This window comes from Lichenostomus cassidix, chromosome 2 (genome assembly GCF_008360975.1).
Source record: "Lichenostomus cassidix isolate B80296 chromosome 2, HeHo_3.0, whole genome shotgun sequence".
Classification (NCBI taxonomy): domain Eukaryota; kingdom Metazoa; phylum Chordata; class Aves; order Passeriformes; family Meliphagidae; genus Lichenostomus; species Lichenostomus cassidix.
In genome coordinates this window covers 6218885-6236362 of record NC_139482.1, presented here as the reverse complement: position 1 = coordinate 6236362, position 17478 = coordinate 6218885, and the positions used below count along the sequence as shown (strand labels likewise).

Sequence of the window (17478 nt, the reverse complement as noted above, 5' to 3'; positions counted from 1 at the left end):
AGATCCAACATACTTGGAAACGCACTGCAGACCATTCTGAATGGCTCCGCTGGACGCTGCCTGTTTTGGGAATCCTCATCCAGGAAACATCCAGGGATGTTTGTTCAGATGTGCCAAAAACTGAGGGTGTGGCGTTTGGGTTTATTTTGTTTTGTTCTCTGTACAGAGCATTTACTATTACAAGGGATATATTCCCAAGAGGATATTTATTTAGTGTCAAATCATCATCTGGCACTTTGTTCAGGATAGGTTGGTAAAAGAGGTTTAACATGAGCCATTTGGATTTTGGACACATCATTTTTGGACGTCCAAAAAACATGTTAGATATATGTTACTGAGTAGTTTAAATGAAATAGGTGAAGCACATTCAGTTTACACCAGCTCAAATAAATATCTGAAACATGCAGTTGTGAACAGGATTTTTTTTGTTTTTCGTAATTTCGTGTTTCTCTTCAATATGGTTTAGGGGCGTTCAGTGAGGATTTTCAATGTTACACATTGTCTTCCTAAATGAGTTCACTTTAGGTTAAAGAGTAATCTTTCTTCAATCTCTGTGCATGAAGCAAGACAGATTTCCCCTTTTCCATGTGCTGGAGCAGGCATATGATTTCAGTATTTCAGACCAAGCTGCGCAGTTGAACATTCTGAGAATTTTCCTCTCTTTTCTTGGTTTTATTTATAAGATTAAAGCTTGTAGCAGGTTTTTGTGCATGCCCACCCATGTCGCAGATTCTTCTACACATTCATTTCTCCACTTGTCATTTATCCTTTGCAATATTTAATTATATTTTGACATGTTGTACATTAATTTTTTTTTTTAAATGTGAGTGTATCTTCTGCTGAAGTTTTCTGAATAATCTGCTGCTCTACTCTGACTGGACTTCTTCGTAAGAGCTGTACGTCCTGGCCTCTTAGCTCCAACCCATGTTCTCTGGAAGTTTTAGGGAATATGTGACCCTGGTGGAGGTCCTTGCTCTGGCACTGCTGTGGGACAGATATAGCAGCCGTGGACACAGGCAGCATGAGGCACATGTATCTTAAGCTGGATATGCCAAAGCACATCTGTCAGAGTCCTGTGATGTTTATGTTGCTTAGGTTTCAAAATCAAAGTCTGGAGGAGTGCAGAAACACCGCATTCTGTTGCTTCTGTACAGCCTTGACCCTTGTTCCTGTGAATTCTGATGCACTTGGAACAGCACATTGCCATGTCCTTCTGGTAAATCCCTGACTCACTCCACGCAAAGGGGGAAATGATTGGGAAGAGGATTTGAAGTTGCACAGACACAGGCAACTTTGGTTTCATGTTTCAGAGCAAAACCAAGCTTTCTAGTCAAATAGTAGCATTGCCAGCTGTAGATGTATATATATCTTTCTGTCTAACAACGAAGGTAATGTAAAAGGATGCTAAGAAATGGGTTTTATTCCTTCAGTTCAGAATGAAGTGTAGGCTGGCATAAACCATGTCCTTCATTCTTTCATGTCCTCAACCCAGTGCCAGCATAGTGACTGTAACCAGGAATGATTTTGTGCAGGGAATTGAACAAAATTAAAGGTAATAGGGAAAGAAAAAAGGTTAAATGTACTCCAGAGTAGCGTGCTCACTGTGATGTTTGTTGAGGGCTGACAGAGCAGGTTCACGAGAGGAGATGCAGAGAGAATGGGAATGTCTGAAACTTCAGCCTTGTATGAAAAGTTTGTCACTGAACAAGTCTTTCCTCGCCCCATTCCTTGTTGCTCTTGAACAGCTTTAGTTCACAGTGGTACTTTGTGTTATGGAAATAATGTATAGGCTTTCAGTTTCATGTTTTAGCTAGAAGTGGTAATTCCCTACTCTTTTAATTTTGTTGTTGTGTGGTAGAATATAGTTACATGAGTTAACTTGCCTATAAATAAAATGGATGTTTGCAGCACAAGGGAAAGCTTCCACACGTAGATAAAATATTAAATAATTTTTTTTTCTTATTTGTTCACCCAGAAGTCAAAGAGCAGTCTGCAGAAGAGGATGCCCAGACAGAAGTGGAGAGCACCAAGCAGCTAACACCAGTCCTTCAGCACTCCGTGTCCGAGGAGTCCGCGAGCTCCACCGCCTCCGTGGGTGTGGAAGCCAAAACCAGGTGAGTGAGTGAGAGAGAGGAGGCAGCTGCTGAGTCAAGGGCAGGGCTGGGGCTCAGGCTCTGGGCTGCAGAGTGCTCAGGGTGCAGGGCTGGGACTGCTGCTGCTGCTGCTTTGAAGTGCCTGGGGTTGGTGCCTGGATTGGAGTACAGGGAGATGAAGGTGAAAAGCTTGTTCTGGGAGTGCTGTCCTCAGTCTGCTCTGGTAAACCCTTGAGTTACAGCATATTAGCCGGGTAAATTAAAAGAGGTATAAGTGATAGGAGATAAAATGTGATTACTCAAGCCTTCCTGCTGTGTAGGAAATGGTGTATTAGCAGATTATTTTTGATGTTTCATCTTGTATGAGTGTGTTTTCAGGAACAAAGTAAACCAAATCTCTTGTCATATCTACTGTGTTCGTCCTTATTTTGGAATTTATAACAGAGAAAACAACGTTGGTATTTTTAAACTTTTTGTTAATACAAATTAGCCTAAAAGCAGTGAAAGTATTAATTATGTTAAATGAGGGAAACCAGAACACGCTGTCTGTGATCACCATTGAAATGGTGTCACAGAGTTCTAGCAGATCTTCTCTGTGGAAGCTCTGATAACAGCTTCTAACCCAGCAGCAGGTCTCTCCTGCTGCAGAAAGTGCTGTTACCAGCTACCAGACAGTTACAGGTGTAATTATATTTTGACAGACTTGGAGAGAATTGTCGTCATCATTTTGCTTCCTCCTAATCCAACACAGAGCATATTTTCCATGCACAAAAAATTACTTAATCTACTTGATGCATATATAATTTCCATGTTTCATATGCTCACAAACTTCTTAGATTCCAAGAGCTACTTCCCTTCTTATGGAGAATTTCAGTTAAATAGGTCTTGTGCGTATACCTGAGTGAAATACACAAAACTTTCTGTTCCTGATGGAATTTTCCAAGGCTGATATTAAATTGCAATAAATATGTAGAGCAACTTGAACTGAGCAGCTGCTTTGCTTCATTATTTGACCCTGTTTTGGATCGTTTGCAAAAATTTTAGTGCTGTTTCATCTGCTCTCTGTTCTTCTCAAGGTTACTTTTTTGCTATTATCATGAATATTTGATTACAGCCCTTTCCATACCTATAAACATGTTTCTTAAAAGCTGGACAGCAGTCTCCTGAAAAAACTTTGGCCTGGTTCTGAGCCAACCCTTGTTTGCCCTCAACTTACTCTTCCTTCCAACTGAAAGTGTTGACTTTGATCAGTCAGGATGCAATGGCTATTATGGCCTCATTGCTTTGGCTGATCAAAGCATTAAAAAGCTTAGTACTATTAATTTTTAATTAAAATAATAGTGATCAGACCCTGTCTCTGACATTTTGGAAAGAAATGCATCAAGGAGATACGAAAATGTTAATTGGGAATCAGAGGTTTCTCTGACCCTAGGAAATTTTGATTTCAAACTTAGATGCAGAATGGGGGTGAGTTGCAGAAATCATTGATGTCCTCATAACAGTAGGGGGGAAAAGCCCAGATGTCAGGGTTTCTGCGGAAGTGAGTCTTGAAAAAAGCCTTTTCTGATCTGTGACTTTTGATCAGCCCTTTGTGTCACTGTCTGTGGAGTGCTGCCACTGACGCTGTGTCATGCAGGGGTAGGAGGACTGAATTCTGGGGGCTTGACTTCATTTTCTTAAGGAGAAAATACAGCATGTGAAATAACAGACACTGCTGATGGTTGTGTAATGATTGGAGGAAATGTGTCAAGATTTAGGATAAAGTGTGACTCCATAGAGCCCTAAAACTGTAACTCTTGGAAGTAGCTTTGAAGCTGATTTCCAAATAATTCATACTCATCAGCTTCATCTCTATCTTAGTAAGCTTTTCTGGTTCTGTTTTATGATGTAAGTAACTTACTTTCTAATAAAATGGAAGTGTTTGTGAATTTAAAAGTAGCTTTAGGCATGTGAGACATAGGAAAATTATGAGAGTGTATTATAACAGACAATGCAGAAATTGCCTAGAAGACAGAAAAGAACCCAAGCCTCCACGAGAAGTAGCTGGAGGTGTAGGTGGAGCTACTTTTGCATTGCTTCTTTCAGAGTTGAGTATAAGACAATTCTGTGTTTCTGCATTTGGTAGTGAAGGTAAAGGAATTAGAGAAGCACAGGACATGGGGCATAAAGTCTTCTCCATGAAACAATAATTTCCTGCTGAAAAACAGTGATTTTAACATAGTAGGATATGTCAAAACTAGGATGGGGATTTCAGTAGCTGAGAGATTAGCCAGAGCTTGGCTTGTGCAGTATTTTTTTTTCCTCTGGATCCTTCCTGAGACTGTGGCTAAATAAAAACATTCAAGAGAAAGGCGAAAGAGCTGGTAAATGTTGGAACTTTCCTGAGGTGGGATATGGGAGACCAAGAGAACTATTGACAGCAAGTGGGACTGGGGCAAGGAATTGAATAGCAGATTCAGGATTAGTGCTCGGAAAGCAAAGTGTTAAAACCCCATTAAAATAAAGAGAATCTGAGCCACACTGGGGTAGGGAGGCTGAAGGGGGTGAGGCGTGTGCTTGAAAGGAATGAGTGAATTATTGACCACATGTGGGGAGGGGCAATAACATCAAGCAAAGATAAACTCACAAGCCTGGCAGTGGCAGGAGTACCACTGCCAGCTCCTATATATCATGAGCGTCGTGGGTTTTGGAGCCTTTTCCTTTGGTTGTTCCCTTTTTTTTTTCCTTTTTATAAGCCTTGTGAGAAGCTTCTGTCAGCCCAGGACTTACGGCTGAGTGGAATCCAGTTTCTTCGAAAGGAATCTGCTCCCTTGGTTTGTGCTGCCTGCAGAGAGCAGGGGAAGTGCAGCCCTTGGGGAGGGCAGGCAGCCAGGAGCCGACTGCGACTCAGAGCAGAGCCCACTGCCACCTTCCTCCTCTGTTTCCCACATTGTCTACCCAGGGCATTAAAAGCTAACGAGAATGGCCTAGAAACACAATTTCATCGAAGAACAAAACACCTTTTGATTCATTTTACTTTCTGTCTGCTCTCGGAGACTGTGAATTGCATTAATTGCACGTTTTCAGTCCTTGTGCCATAAGCATGAAGACTGAACATTCTTAAATAAGTAGACGCTGAGGTTTTCACACAGCTCTTTTTGGTTTTGGTACTTTGGCCTGCTTAAGTATCTGCTCTTGTGAGATTGTTGCTAAAACTACAAAAAACCCCAAACCCTGGCAAAACACCTTCCTGCTTTCTTGCTTCACTTGTAATTGGACAAAGCACATAATTTTCATTCCAGACCAATTGCGCCATTCCCCCTCATTTTGTTGCTGCTGCTCTGGAGTGTGGAGGTGGAGGGCTTGGGTGCTTTATTCCATCAAAAATAAGTAGTTGGTGAACATCTGTATATTGCATGAACAAAGAAAATAGTGAAAAAGTAGCAGTGAACTTCTTTATCTTTGTTATTTTTTTTAATATACTCTTAAAGGACATTACAAAATTTGTAACACTCAGAACAACACTCAGTGGAAAAATTGGGGAGCAGCAGAGAGTAGATAATGTGGACAGAATAACATTGCAGTGATTGAAGGAAAAGCTAATATTCTAGGCAGGGGGAATTTAGATAAAATATTTAATATTAAAGTATGTTTTTAAGATTTGTAAAGTTAAGCATGTATTTCGGGAGATACCAGTATTAAGATTAATTTTGAAATGGATAATTTCTTTTCATGAACATGTGATGTGATACAGTTTGTAGTTCTACGTGAATGTTTTTCTCCAAGAATGGTTTCTGCAGACAGTGGACCTTATGCATGACACAGGGCATCTGAAGTCATTGCAGAATTTTGCCTTTACGTTTCCAGCTCTAGTTCTATATAAGCTTTTATGGGATCTTCCTGTGAAGTCAGTGATTTACATCTGGAAAGAGGACATAGCATTCCTTTGTGCTACAAAGTGAAGTACTGTTTCAGCATTTAATTAATGATGAGTCTAACCCAGAGTGAAATTACTGATTTGGCCAGCAGGGCACAATTAAAGACTTAAGACCACACACTGAAAAAAGAGAAAAAAGTTAAATATTTACTGGTTTTCCATCCTGTTTGTTCATGCATTATTAGGGAAATGGTCTCAAGAAGAATTTTATGACGGATCATTGTTAAAGCAACTTTGCCTTGGATTTATAGGGCAGGAAGGGACCTTTGCAAATCATCTAGTTAACCTCCTTTTCCAAGGCAGTTATCTACAGCTGTCTTTCCTGACACAAGCTTACATAAACTGCTCTTAAATCTTCCAATAATAAAAGTTCCTCATCTTCCCTAAACAGTCCCTTCCAGTCTCTTCTTTGTTTTTACTGTTGGAACCACTTTCCTCACATCTAACCCACACTCTTCTCATTCTGGGTTTATTCCATTACTACTCATACCATCTGCCAAGGATAATGGAGGACAGCTTTGTGCAAAAGCCTCTCCGTTTATTTCCCCAGCATGCTTTACCTCGTAACAGAAATCCCAAATTTGTTCCTGCTTTCTTGGTGGATGATGTTTTCTTGAGCTCCAGTCCTTCTTGCTGGTTTGAGTTTTCTCCAGATGGTCCATGTCTTTCTCATAGCACAGAAGGCGTCATACAAATGGGGCCAAAGAAGGGTTTCACAGGCAGCCAGAATTCTGCCTTGTGCTTAGGCTGAACAATTGCCATTGTGGCCATAATGTGTTTAATGCTCTCATGTAGAACTTGTGCCTCATGGGATTGGACACCATAATCAATGACATTCATGACTTGGCCTTCAAGTTGCAGAGACCTTTGCTCCCTGATTTAATCTGTTCTGTAGGAAGGTCCAACCACAGAAACCATACTTTGAAACATCTCCTGCCCAGTGTGAGCAGATGCTCACAGGTGCTGCACGTTTCTGGAGTCCCCTCTCAGCCTCTCACAGGTGTTCTTAGGCAGTTTTTCTGTCTTATCCCTGTCCTAATAAGGCTGCTTGTTTCCACCTGGGTTTGTCCTTCTCCTTACAAGTCCTGCACTGGTGGGCAGCAAGCTGAGCACTGGCAGGTCAGGTCTGATGCCTGGAGAGATTTTCTTCCCTCTGGGAGATGGCAGACAGACAGAAGCACCCCATGGCTGGCAGTCTGTCAGGCCATGCTGAAGGATTGATGGCAGTACTTGTTACAGCATGGGATGCTTGCTTTGTCAGTGATGGCACAGATAATCACAGACAATGGTAAGAGTCTGGGATCTTCTGTTACAGTGTTGAGTGAGTACAGCGTTTTCTCTCATTTATTCCAAATATACCTCTTCCCCTTGTTTTTTTTCTCCAGCTTTCTTTGCCAGCCTCTTGAGGGTTTTTTTAATGTTGTTGAATCCTCATATTCCCATTCTCTTTGCTAATTCTAAACTGCTTATCAGTTTTAATCATTTTTTCAGGGTTCACTTAGTTGAGGTTTACTCTTGTCTCTTTGCCTGATAAGCAGTTTCCTTCCATTTCCAGTGGCTTCTAGACAGGTGTTTCGTGACATGGTATTTCTTCTCTTTATCCATTTTCTTGTTCATTTTCCTTGTCAGCTGTGACTGTTCTCTTCTTGCTTCCTTAGGCTGTCTGTGTGATCTGTGTTATTTCCCCCAGTCCATAGTCCCATTTCTCCATCACCTTCCATTATCTTTGCACAGCAAACTCTGTGTTGTGCCCTGCTCATTCATTCAGCATTCCTTCCTTGCTTCCATGCCATAGCTGATTGAAAGTACATGCAATTTAAATTGTAAAATGTGGACTCACAGCATCCTAGAGTTGTAGCTGCAGAGATGATCCCTGTGAGTGTCTCTGACCTTTGCCAGAAGGATGTTCATTCACAGGGAATGGATGGTGCATATGGAGTCTGCTTTCACATAGGGACTGAGAGAGACTGGAGTGTGCTTAGTGAGGAGAGAATTTTTGTGCTTGTAGCTTTGATGTGCTAAAGCTGTGCTGGAGCACATGGGATCTGCTTGGTGAGGGTAGAAGCATTTAGATAAATGAGTTTGGACTAATTTTCAAAGGGTTACAGAAAGTGTCTCTGTAACTTGAAAAATTAATATAGTAAAACTCAAAATGTTTCACAGAACAGCAGAAGGATTGGTCAGAGATCTGAAGTATATGCTAGTTAAACAATGGAGGACCCTTCAGAGAAGGAAAATAAGCTTCAGAATCATAGGTGGCATGGGGAAGGTGGCTATATCCTGACTCTTAATTTCTTTTAATGCAAGAAACTGAGGGTCATAGAGTGAAACTTTTAAGGGTTAGGTGCAAAATAGAAGGAGGAGATTCTTTGTACAGCATAGTTTTCTAGAGTGACACTGAAATCCTTGCCAGAGGATGTGGTTTACTCAAAATTTAGGTGTGGTCAAGAGCAGACTGGGCAAGTTTGTGAAAGAGAAACTGAAGATAAGTGTGTAGGAATCACAGCTGACATAGGGAGGCCCTGAACTGAACATACTGGGGGACATGGATAGTACCATGACTGCCTCCTCTTTAATGTCCCTCTGCCTCTGCTTATCCTGCTTTGATGAAGCTTTCTTAAAAAACTGCTACTTAGAGCCAACTTGGTATATGGTAAATATCAGTAATATTCAGATAATAAGACCCTACTTAGTGTTTGCATGAAGTTGCCTCCAAGATATGGTGGCAGTGCCATGTGGGTTGGGTGTGATTGTGGCTGCTCCATGCCTGGAAGTGTTCCTGGTCAGGCTGGAGAGAGCTTGGAGCAACCTCTTCTAGTGGAAGGTGTCCCTGCCCATGGCAGGAGCATTCGAAGTAGGTGATCTTTAAGGTCCATTCCAACCCAAACCATTCTGTGTATTATATTTTAATTACCAAGAGAGAGAATTTGGCTTGAACAGACAATACTTTCTGGGCACAAATGCGTGCTGAAGGCTGAAGCGACAGGACTTTTCATTCTTTGACTTTTATCCCTCAGAGGTTAAGATACCTCTCCGAATTGTGTTAATTGCCACCTTTCAGATACAATCACAATTGCATTCTATATGGGATGGTTATTTGAGAGTACGAGTCAGTTCAGGTGGACATTAAAGAATGCTTTAGGTGGCCTTGGAGTAGAACTCTAAATTGACTTTATTCAGCATTGGCATTCTGGTAACTCCTCTTGCATTTAGGGTATGTTAAGCCCTCACTGAGCTTTAAATATTTGTTTAAATTAAAGCTGACACAATTAATGGTGAATAAGAGCATATTTTCTAAATTCTAAAATGTCAGTAAGATGTGTTGTTTTGGTTGTGTTTGGAGGGTAATGTTTTCTTTCAAATGAGAAGAGTGTCATTAAGTTGATTATATGGCTGTAGAACTCCAACTGAGCTGGTTTGAAGAAATCGGAAAGCAATTACTGTCTAATGCAGTTTAATTGCTTTGTATAAACTTCTAAAATTCTTCACCTCAAGTTCATATGAACTCTTTCCCACCTCCCTTTTTAAAAGAATTGTGCTGTGTAGGTTAAATACTCATTTCAAATCCAAATCTGTATAATAGTGTCAAACCACTTCAGAATTTCAAGTTGTTCTCTAATTCAGTTACCTATTGGAAGGAGAACACTTCATGTGTCAAATGCTTAAATACAGATTTTAGCTGAATTTCTTTTGCTTCTTTCTCTTTGTGGTATCTCCATTTGCCCTTTCCATCCTTGTTTGTCTTTAGCATCCTTCATTCAGAAGGGTGTTTTATTGGGTGGTTAGTCCTGTATCAATGTGAAGGTGTTATGCCTCACCTAAAGAGGTTCCTTATGTAGTTTCCTTTCAAGCTTCTTCATTACTGAGGTCCAGATATTTACAGAATATGTAGATGAAACTGAATCTGAGTTTTAGAGTAACTTTACCTCTGTTAATATCTCCCTTGTATTGGAACTCACTATACAGATCCCTGGTGTTGTTTCAAGCTAGAAATGGGAGATTTTTTTCACTTGAAACGCAGCTTGCAGGTCTTGATTTGAATTTACATAAATGATACAATGGTGGATCTTCACTAAAGAGAAGAACACTTTACTCTTTAAATAACACAACATAAAATGAGAGCAAAGGCAGAGTATTCTGTGCATTAGCACATCTTGGCAGAGCTAAATAAATAGTAGGTCCCCTGTAGTGTTTAATTTAGCCTTTTAGCATATGTTAAAATTACTAACAGGGTTAGGTGGGAGAAGACCTCTCAAGGCCAATTCTCATCAGTCTGTTTCGGTAATCAGTACAAATGATGCTCTGAAGTTCTCTTTTGCTCCCAAAGACTCCATTTCACTGTGTTGAGTTTAATTTTAATTGTGAAAAATAGATGTCAAAAACATTTTAAATTTCTGTAACTAGTATCTGAAAACGACATCTTGAAGGCATTTCCAGACATTGAGGAAAACTATTGCATAATTCCTTTAAAAACAAACAAATTCGTAGTAAAAATCACATGATATGCTCTTCACTTTCTTTTTCAACCCAAATGTGAATTAAATAGATCTTTATGCTTTCCAAATTGGGTTTCTTTTTAACCTTAGTGCAATTGTTATCATGGCAAATGGCAGTAGTGATCATCTGCAACTTAGTTTTTAATGCTGAGGCAATGCCTGTAGCTAATGGATCTTACTGGAATTGCTATGCTTTGCATTTTCTCAGATATAATCCATTGTTTTTTCCTGTTTAAACCTGGTTTTAGCGTGGTTAATTGGAAAAGGTGAATGCACAGCAAAACTCCTTAGGTAATCCCAGTCCCACAGTAGGCTGGGAGGGATTTCAGAAAAGTTACGAGGTGAGCACTCCTTGAGTTTAATCCAAGAGTTTGAATTTCTCCTGCTGTGGACATCCTTCCCTTTATCTCCGTGGGATGCTTGGATTCCCCTGTGCAGGCTGTCCTAAAAGAAGGGCACCTTTAACACCTCACTGCACAACAGGCAGCTGCAGGATTTCCTTTAGTCTGCCTCCCTCACCACTGAGTACTGAAAGGGTTGCATCACTTCAAGCATCTCACTGACAGACATGCTCAGCATAGGCCTCTTGCTCTCTGTCTTGCTTAGCATTCAGCTGTGTGGGGAGCCTGGAGACACAGAATGAAGTTATTCCTGTGAGAATGAGGCAGGAAGGTTTATTCCCCCGGCTGCATAAGTGGAGTTGTGGGTGCATGGCAGTGCCCCATCACTGCAGACTGTGGTGCTTTCCACCCATGTATGAAAAACAGGCAGGGGAGTGAGAGTGAGATATTTCGAGGGTCAGCCTCCCATGGACATATCTGAAGATTTCCAGGAGCTGCCCAGTACTCACGTGGGCACAAGTGCACATCTGTGAGATAATGGGACAAAGCGTAAACAAAACATGTTTGCATGAGCCAGTCTGCACATCTGCTTGTTATCCAGGAGCCTTGGCTGACACAGGATAGCCCAGTGCCATTTCCCAGTTTAGAAGGATCCAGGAGGGGCTTCTGCTTACTCTTGGAAGTACAGCTACAGGGGGACTTGATACACTTAAAGTGTTGGTAATCCTGATGCTAAGGCTTAATGCTGTTAAAAAGAAAAGTTTGGGGGACTCTCAGTTTTACCTTAATTCTCTGACATCAATATTTGCAAGCAAACCAGAAGATGTTTCTCCTCCTCTGGTTGTAATTTAATATTGTGCAATTAGTTGCCCAATACTGCTTGTGTTGAAATGAAGTTGTTTAAATAGGAAAGTCTGTGTTTTAGGATGAGTCCTGATGACTGTCATCAGTCAAGTAGAGGAAATAGTGACTGTTCTCCCTTCCTTCAGGATTAAGTGGCTGCAGGGCATTTTGTTTTCCTTTGTCAGGATGTGGACAAGGGAGGATTATAGCACTTTAGATTCTTGTCAGGGGGTTGAGTAAATTCTGTGTGAGGAAGAGACACTGACCTGAGAACTCGATGAAATAAAAACCTGTGGAAGAGAATGGCTGCAAAAAAAATGATGAGATCAATGTGTTTCTTGTTAGGAAGGGCATCCTTCAGACAAGATCTAAGTCTGGATTTCCTCTCGTGGCTTGATGGGAACAGATATTAGCTTCAGACATTACTAGCCTTTCTTCCTCTTACTCCATCCCTTAACCCAGTATGTCTGGTTCATTCTGAACACAGTTTTTCCTCAGTGTTATGTATGAAAATTTCTGTGCATTCAACTCTATGAAATCCTTTGGGATGAGGTGAGGTATAGAAGCACCCCCTGGAAATAAACCACTTCTGGATCTTTCAACCTGTGTAAGAAAGCAGCATTTGTTGTGGGAAAATATGTAATTTAAGTTGAAGTTACATTTTGGTTCAGAGAACATAAGATATGTCTTAAATGGAGTATTGGTGAGCTGCTTTCTCCTCTCTTTTCTTACTAGCTTATAAAAAGATTTGTGACACATCGTCTCTTGCTTTTTATCCCATTTTAAATTATCCTGTTCTTAAAATATGTTAATTATGATAACAGATCTAGGGTTTGATCTTAAGAGTTGCCAGTATCTCTATTTCGTTATCTTCAATATGAGAGCTCTTCTTGCATCACAGATTTAGATCCTCTAATTGCATATTGACATATGGAAAGTAGATTTGTAAGTACTTTCTGCAGTCCTCAGATGATAGGAAAAAATCTCTACCTTCTGCCCATACAGACATAACTTAAAATATTTACTGAGCACTTAGAGCTAAAAGGCTAACGTGATGGAACTGGCCACTTTGTACTGCGTGACAAGCCAGCAGTGTGGCATGTCAGGAGGCAGAGCAATGTGGCTTTCCTGCAGAGGGTCTCTCTGGCATCCCAGTGCAGGCTGGGAGTTCACTGCCACTGAGTGTTTGTAGGTATCTGGCTGTGGGATACAGTGGAAGCCCCTCTGCTTAAACCCCCTGGAAAGTGTGAAACCTTTTTTCCCCCTTCTATAACCTCTGTTTCAGCCCCACAGTGTCCTGGCAGTGCTCTGGGCACATCCTGCTGCTCCTGTCTTTAACTTTACATCCGAGTGCTCCCAGCCTTCAGCAAAGGTTCCCCCAGCCCCCTCCCCGTGGTGAGCACTCGCTTCAGCTGCGTTCCCCAGCTCTGCTGGAGCAGGAGCAGTAGCACAAACCATATGATTCTTGACAGCTTCACAGCTGTCCTCACCACGCTGCAGAGTAGCTGTGAAACTCACTGCTCCTGTTGTTTCACTCCACTCTGCCTGCAGAAAGCTACTGCTGGAAGTTGTGATGCCGGAGCTGCCTTCCAGGCTCCAGAAATACCAGCTTTACTCCTGTATGTCTTTTCAAATAATACCACTTGGAAAGTTAGTTTGTTTCATTTTTTTCTTAATTACTCTTTCATATTTTTCTTTTATGGACCTTGACATTATTGCATATTTGCTATTACTCCACTTTAAGGAGCTTTGTTTATTTGTTTGTAATTATCCTTGAGTCTTTTAATGAGCAGTGATAGTCTGTCCTAACAGGATGTGTGAATAATTATTTATTCCACTGTGGATAATTGTTGTAGACGCCGAGCGGCCCGGTGGAAGGGGGCAAGAGGCAGAGGAGGGCAGGCAGCGGAAGAATGCATGGCAGGCAGTTTGTGGTCATCCACTGATTTATTTAGGTTCACGGGTGAGGGTCCAGGGAAGGCAAAGCAGGTCGGAGAGAAGGGGACAGGTGAGGGGTCTGGATGTCCAGAGGCTGCAAGCTGCCCCGAACAACCAGTTTCACAGGTTTATATGGGGAGGGAAATGGGGCATGGCTTGGCTCACAGAACCAACTGGGACAGTCAGAGGGAAGAGGGACAGGGATTCAGACCAATAATAACATAATAGGGGAGGGTACAAAATTCAAATGAACTAATGATATACAACTCAAGGAGGAACACAGAAGAAGTCTCTAGAAACAAGTCCATATAAGAGAGAAAAGGCAGGGGAGAGCTCCAAGCCAATGGTCTTCTTCGCTGGTGCATAATCTGCCGCAGGGGTTCACTGTCTGCTCTTCTTGTCACCATGACTTAGACAGCACAGGCTGTCTCAGCTCCCCTACGGCTGGCCTCTTAGCTACTGTAACTTGCAGGCATAGCCTGCTACATCTCCCCCATTTTTAACAAAAAAAAAAGGGACAAATAAACTCATAACAATTGACGAGCAATTTGAACATTTTACTCTGAAATTTTAGTTGTTAAATGTAAATGCTAATTATAAAAGAAACTGCACAATACATGCTTAAAGCAATTTACAAGATTTCAGAGTAAAAGTTCGGTAGCTCCTAATACATGAAATAACACAAATACAATCAGCTTTATTAATCTGGATCCCTGGGGATAGGTATTGATTAGGGGGGGTTTTAACGTAAAGAACACAAGTTTTAAAGTCTTTATTTTGCAGCAAGAGTGTCTCTGTCCATCGGCAGACTTTTTTGAGGTAGATTGTTTTCGGTGCTGAATAGTTTGAGAGGTTGCTGCTTTCCTGGGGAGACACTACTTAAAACTTGATTAATTTGAATGGCAGTTGGCAGTGCTAGATGTTTCAAGGGGCTGGAAGCAGCACTGGGGGAAGGGATAGCATAACGGTGGGAAAAGAGGGTCTAAAAGGCGGGAAAGGAAAGTGGGAGGCGGGAAAGGCAAGGGATTGTGGGAAGGAGAAGCCGCTCCAGGAACCCGGGCACGCCATTTTAAGATGTTAAAGCTGTCCCCCACTGCCATCTTGGGGACTTTTATATCTTTATAAGAGGGGGGATTGGAAAAGGGGGTGAGGACGGAGGGTTCCGTTGCCATTGGCTGAGATAGGCAGATGTTGTTTTTACAAAGCACAAGAGAAAAATCAGTTGAGCATTTTAAATTTAATTTTGAGTGTATATCTCAGTCAAGGGCTACGGGTTAGGTAAGGGTTTTGTTACTGTTGGCTGAGACAGTCCATCAGTATCTCAGTCAAGGGCTGCTGGTTTACTGTTGGCTGAGATAGGACATCAGTGTCCCAGTCAAGGGCAACGGATTAGGAGCCTAAGTGGGTCGCAAAGAACGGAAATTTATCTAAGGTGGAAACATGCAAACCCTACCTAGACAATGGGACTGTCTAAGTGAGGTGCCAAGGCAGGCTCCCAGTAAGGGGTTCTGGGAGCAAGAAGTCACGATGGCACTCTCTCTCAGACAAAGGGGGCAAAGGGGCTAGCAAGAAGCTCAAGGCAATCTGCTGACTACCCTTTGTCAGGGGTAGAAGGGGGAGAGGGATGAAGGGAAAAGGAGAGTGGGAAAAAGGGAAGTTACGAACGGGGGTGAACTAAATATACTCAGAACTAAGAGAAAACGGGGTTAGAGAGGAGACTGTGAGAAGCACTTTTGCTAAATAAACGACTTCTGTTAACTTCCTTTGGTTTAAGTAACAAAAATGCATGTACGTTTTGAGCTCTTCGATGCTGACTTAAGAGGCTATCTCCTAGCTCTGCAAGACACGCTTAAAATAACTTTAAAGTTGAAAAGGAAGGATGTAACCAAAGACAACGATGAACCTATCTTTCTCTTAACAGTCTCTCAAAAATTTAAGTCATAAACGAAACAAAAGGGGGACTTTTCTAAATCAAACAAAAAGGGGAGTAAAAGTGCATTCTTTGGTATGTGCAGGTAGAGCATTCTTTGGGATGTGCAGGCAGAGGAGCCAATTAGGCTTCCAAATTCTGCAAATCCCCTAGCCGTCCGTGGGGGTTGGGGTTTTAGTGGGGAGGGGAAAAGGGATTTCTGCCTCACCAACAAAGGGCTCCGCACTGTGATGTTCCTTGGCGACGAGATCGGAGGCAGCCCAACCCGGCAGGCAGCTTGGCTTGGCTCAGTCCGGTTGCTGGTCCTGGTGCAGAGGAGCCGGAGAGAAGCCCGGGAGTAGGTGACAGCCCGGCGTCTTCGTGGATGGGTTGCAATTTTCCGGCTGTCCCACCTCCGTCCAGTCCAGTCTTCATTTCTGCACGATGATGGCTGAGTTGAGGTGACTCCAACTCTCCAACTTCTCGGGAGCACCACCTTTTGCAAGGCGTGCTACAACCGTAAAGTCCATGCATGCCTCCATGTTGGTGCACCAATTGTTGGAGATGCTGAGCGGCCTGGTGGAAGGGGGCAAGAGGCAGAGGAGCGCAGGCGGCGGAAGAATGCATGGCAGGCAGTCTGCAGTCATCCAGTGGTTTATTCTGGTTCAAGGGTGAAGGTCCGGGGAAGGCGAAGCAGGTCGGAGAAGAGGGGACAGGTGAGGGGTCTGGATGTCTGGAGGCTGCAAGCCCCGAACAGCCAGTTGCACAGGTTTATATGGGGAGGGAAATGGGGCATGGCTTGGCTCACAGAACCAACCGGGACAGTCAGAGGGAAGAGGGACAGGGATTCAGACCAATAATAACATAATAGGGGAAGGTACAAATTCAAATGAACCAATGATATACAACTCAAGAGGGAACACTGGAGAAGTCTCTAGAAACAAGTCCATATAAGGGAGAAAAGGCAGGGGAGAGGTCCGGGCCAATGGTCTTCCTCGGTGGTGCATAATCTGCCACAGGGGCTCACTGTCTGCTCCTCTTGTCACTGTGACCCTAGATAGTACAGGCTGTCTCAGCTCCCCTACGGCTGGCCTCTTAGCCACTGTAACTTGCAGGCATAGCCTGCCACAGATAATCTTGTGTTTGTAACTAGTGTAATTTATATACCATGGTGTTGCCTGTTTAAATCTCTTAAGTCTCCTCACAAGTCTCTCTAGTCTCAACCAGCATAAATAGCTTTGCTTTCCCTGCTTAGGAACTCTGCCTGTGAGGCCAGATCAGGTTTCACAAGTAGTCCAGTGGTTACAGTCACTGACAGGCAAGTAATAGTGTATTTGTTGCTCTGTCACCCTGAAAGCTATCCATAAAATAGACACATGTACTGTTCGGTGTAACTATTCATTTTTTCACTGCTCTTACACTACCTTAATCCATATTTTCTTTGCATTTTTTTTATCTTCGTGTATCTTTTTCTAAAGATTTCTGGAACGTGTCAGACATTTGCCATCAGCTCCGGGGGTTGTGGTGGCTCATGCTGGTTGTGTGTTTAGGTAGATCAGTGAGGGATGTGCAGCCGAGGGCCACGGGATGAGGACAATTGTTTCCTAACAGTACCATAGGAAGGTGGAATTCCAGTACCATGAATGGGACTGACTTTTATCTGCCAACCAGCGTGTATGTTCCCAGTGTCCATCTGCCTTATTGAAAGTGCAATCCTACCTATCAACCACAAGTAAAAGCATTTGGTTTCATTCTGGGCTTCATTTTGGGCTCATGATGTGCTGCTCCTTTCCATAGCATCTGGTAATTTGGTATTACCAGTACTGTAATAGTTCAGGTTTCTTTCTTCTTTTTCTTTCTTCCTGGTGTTCCTCTGTGGTGAGAGCAAAAGGAGCCATCCAAGAGTATGATAAGCCAAATCTCAGGGGCTTTGCTGGATTCT

The 17478-nt window shown here is 42.4% G+C and overlaps 1 protein-coding gene across 11 annotated transcripts in view; it reads left to right on the top strand.

The window, feature by feature from the left end:
- KMT2C (lysine methyltransferase 2C) overlaps window positions 1-17478 on the top strand; it is a 192015-nt gene that overhangs the window by 58669 nt on the left and 115868 nt on the right. For 10 of the 11 annotated variants that reach the window (XM_085050232.1, XM_085050238.1, XM_085050243.1 and 7 more), the window contains one exon: window positions 1976-2114. In XM_085050232.1, the coding sequence (XP_084906358.1) occupies window positions 1976-2114 (139 nt within the window). Of the gene's footprint in view, window positions 1-1975; window positions 2115-7158; window positions 7298-17478 lie in introns of those variants that run through there. The other variant, XM_085050242.1, reaches the window with a different exon arrangement.